This window comes from Corapipo altera, unplaced genomic scaffold (genome assembly GCF_003945725.1).
Source record: "Corapipo altera isolate COAL_440 unplaced genomic scaffold, ASM394572v1 60525, whole genome shotgun sequence".
Taxonomy (NCBI): Eukaryota; Metazoa; Chordata; class Aves; order Passeriformes; family Pipridae; genus Corapipo; species Corapipo altera.
The window spans coordinates 1,932-4,377 of NW_020887053.1; the positions used below are offsets into that span (position 1 = coordinate 1,932).

Below are 2,446 nucleotides of genomic sequence, written 5' to 3' on the forward strand. Positions count from 1 at the left end.
TGATCCCAAGGTGGGATTGGGGGGGGATCCAACAGCTCGGGAGGGGGGTCATATGAGACCCCCTCACCCTTTTTTGGGTGGGGGGTTCCAGGAGGGATTTCCTGCAGGAGGCCCGGACCTGGGCTGGCTGTGGGACCCTGGGGTGTCTGTGGGACCCCAACTCACCCTTTTTTGGGTGGGGGTCCCAGGAGGGATTTCCTGCAGGAGGCCCGGACCCTGGGGCGGCTGCGGGACCCCAACATCGTTCGGCTGCTGGGGGTGTGCGGGGGGCCCGGCCCCCTCTGCATCATCACCGAGTACATGGAGCACGGGGACCTCCACCAGTTCCTGGGCGGGCCCCGCGGCCCCGCCCTCAGGTGGGACACGCCCCCCTGACCGGCCACACCCGTACGAGCCACGCCCTGTAAAGCCACACCCCCCACCCCCCCTCGAGCCTTTAACTCCTGTGGGGTCCTGTCCCTTTAAGAGCAGTTTTAAGCCCCACCCATTGTCCCAAAAGCACCACCCATCACTCAGGTAGGCCACGCCCCGTGTGACCACACCCATTCAAGCCCCTCCCTCCCACCCTTATAGCCCCACCCCTTTCTTTTAGCCTCGCCCCTTTATTTTAGCCCCACCCCTTCCCCTTAAGCCCCTCCTCTTGGTGTCACACCCCATTAAACCCCTCCCCCTCACACCACACCATCTCAAGCCCCTCCCCTTCACACCACACCCCTCTAAGCCCCTCCTCTCCACCATCAAACCCTCTGAAGCCCCTCCCCTTCCCCACCACACCCTTCTAAGCCCCTCCCCTTCACACCACACCCCCCTAAGCCCCTCCCCTCCCAGCCCCACGCCCCTCTAAGCCCCTCCCCTTGGCAGCCTGCCCACCCTGCTGCACGTGGGGGCCCAGATCGCGTCGGGGATGAGGTTCCTGGCGGGGCTGAACTTCGTGCACCGGGACCTGGCGACGCGGAACTGCCTCGTGGGCGACGGCATCACCGTCAAGGTGGCCGATTTCGGGATGAGCCGCAACCTCTACGCCGGGGAGTACTACAGGGTGCGCGGCAGGGCCCTGCTGCCCATCCGCTGGATGGCCTGGGAGTGCATCCTCATGGTGAGGGAGAGGGGACTGGGGGGAAACCGGGGGTTCGGGGGGAAAAAATGGGGTTTAGGGTGGGAAAAGGGGGATTTGGGGGGGAAAGGGCTGATTTGGGGAAGGATTGGGTGGGAAGAGGGGGATTGGGGTGGGAACAGGGGGTTTGAGGGAAGAAGGGGATTTTGGGGGGGGGAAAGGGGGATTTGGGGAAGGATCAGGTGGGAAAAGGGGATTTGGGGTGGGGAAAAGGGGGTTTGGGGAAGGATTGGGTGGGAAGAGGGGGACTGGGGTGGGGAAAAGAGAGGGTTTGGGGTTTGAGGAGGGGGATTTGGGGTGTGAGGAGGGGGAATTGGGGTGTGAGGAGGGGGATTTGGGGGGATTTGGGGCAGGACCGACCCCATTATCCCGGGATTTCCCCCCATCCCACCATCCCAGGGCACGTTCAGCCCGGCCAGCGACGCCTGGGCCTTCGGGGTGACGCTCTGGGAGGTTCTGACGCGGTGCCGGGAACAGCCCTACGGGAGCCTCAGCGACGAGCAGGTCATCGCCAACGCCGGCCACCACTTCAGGAACCGCGGCCAGCAGGTGGGACTGGGGCAACTGGGGGAACTGGGAGAGAATTACGGGGCACTGGGAGGCACTGGGAGGGGGTTATGGGGCACTGGGGGTCCCTCCCAGTGCCTCCCAGTCCCTCCCAGTAAGGCCAGTTCCCCCCCAGGACTACCTGCCATGCCCCCAGTCCCTCCCAGTAACCCCAGTTCCCCCCAGGAGTACCTGCCGTGCCCCCCCGGCTGCCCCCCGGCCCTGCACAAGGTGATGCTTCGCTGCTGGGCCCGGGAGGCCTCCGAGCGTCCGACCTTCGGCCTCCTCACCCGGCTGCTGCGGGACCCCTCGGCCCTGGGATGAGCCTTCATCACCTTCACCTTCGTCACCATCATCATCATCTTCACCATCATCCTCCCCCGGCTGCTGCGGGACCCGGTGGCGCTGGGATGAGCCTTCATCGTCACCTTCACCTTCATCATCATCATCTTCATCTTTATCATCTGCTGCGGGACCTGGTGGTGCTGGGATGAGCCTTCATCATCATCGTCATCACCAGAGTCCTTCATCCCTCCTACCTCCTCCTCCTCTTCATCCACCACCTTCATCCTACACCTTCACCTTCTTCCTCCTTCATCCTTCATCACCTTCATCCTCCTCCTCCTCCTCTTCCTCCCCCCGGAGAAGCCAAAACCTCCCGACCCGGGACCCCCCCTCACTCCTCATTAATTAGGGGGTTAATTAGCAATGGGCGCAGCCTCCTTGGGGGTGTGGCCTCGCTGGGGGCGTGGCTTTTGCCGGGTGGGCGTGGCTTCTGCGGGGGGG

General features: G+C 64.2%; 1 protein-coding gene across 1 annotated transcript in view; it reads left to right on the forward strand.

Moving 5' to 3' along the window:
* The window catches only part of LOC113941447 (epithelial discoidin domain-containing receptor 1-like), a gene marked incomplete at its 5' end in the record, with an annotated part of 3,702 nt that extends 1,529 nt beyond the window's left edge, over positions 1-2,173 (forward strand). Inside the window, 4 exons of the mRNA XM_027632599.1 lie at positions 189-356; positions 862-1,096; positions 1,514-1,663; positions 1,847-2,173. Coding sequence (XP_027488400.1) covers positions 189-356; positions 862-1,096; positions 1,514-1,663; positions 1,847-1,984 — 691 coding nt within the window. The remainder of the gene's footprint in view (positions 1-188; positions 357-861; positions 1,097-1,513; positions 1,664-1,846) is intronic.
* Between the last annotated feature and the right edge of the window lie 273 nt (positions 2,174-2,446).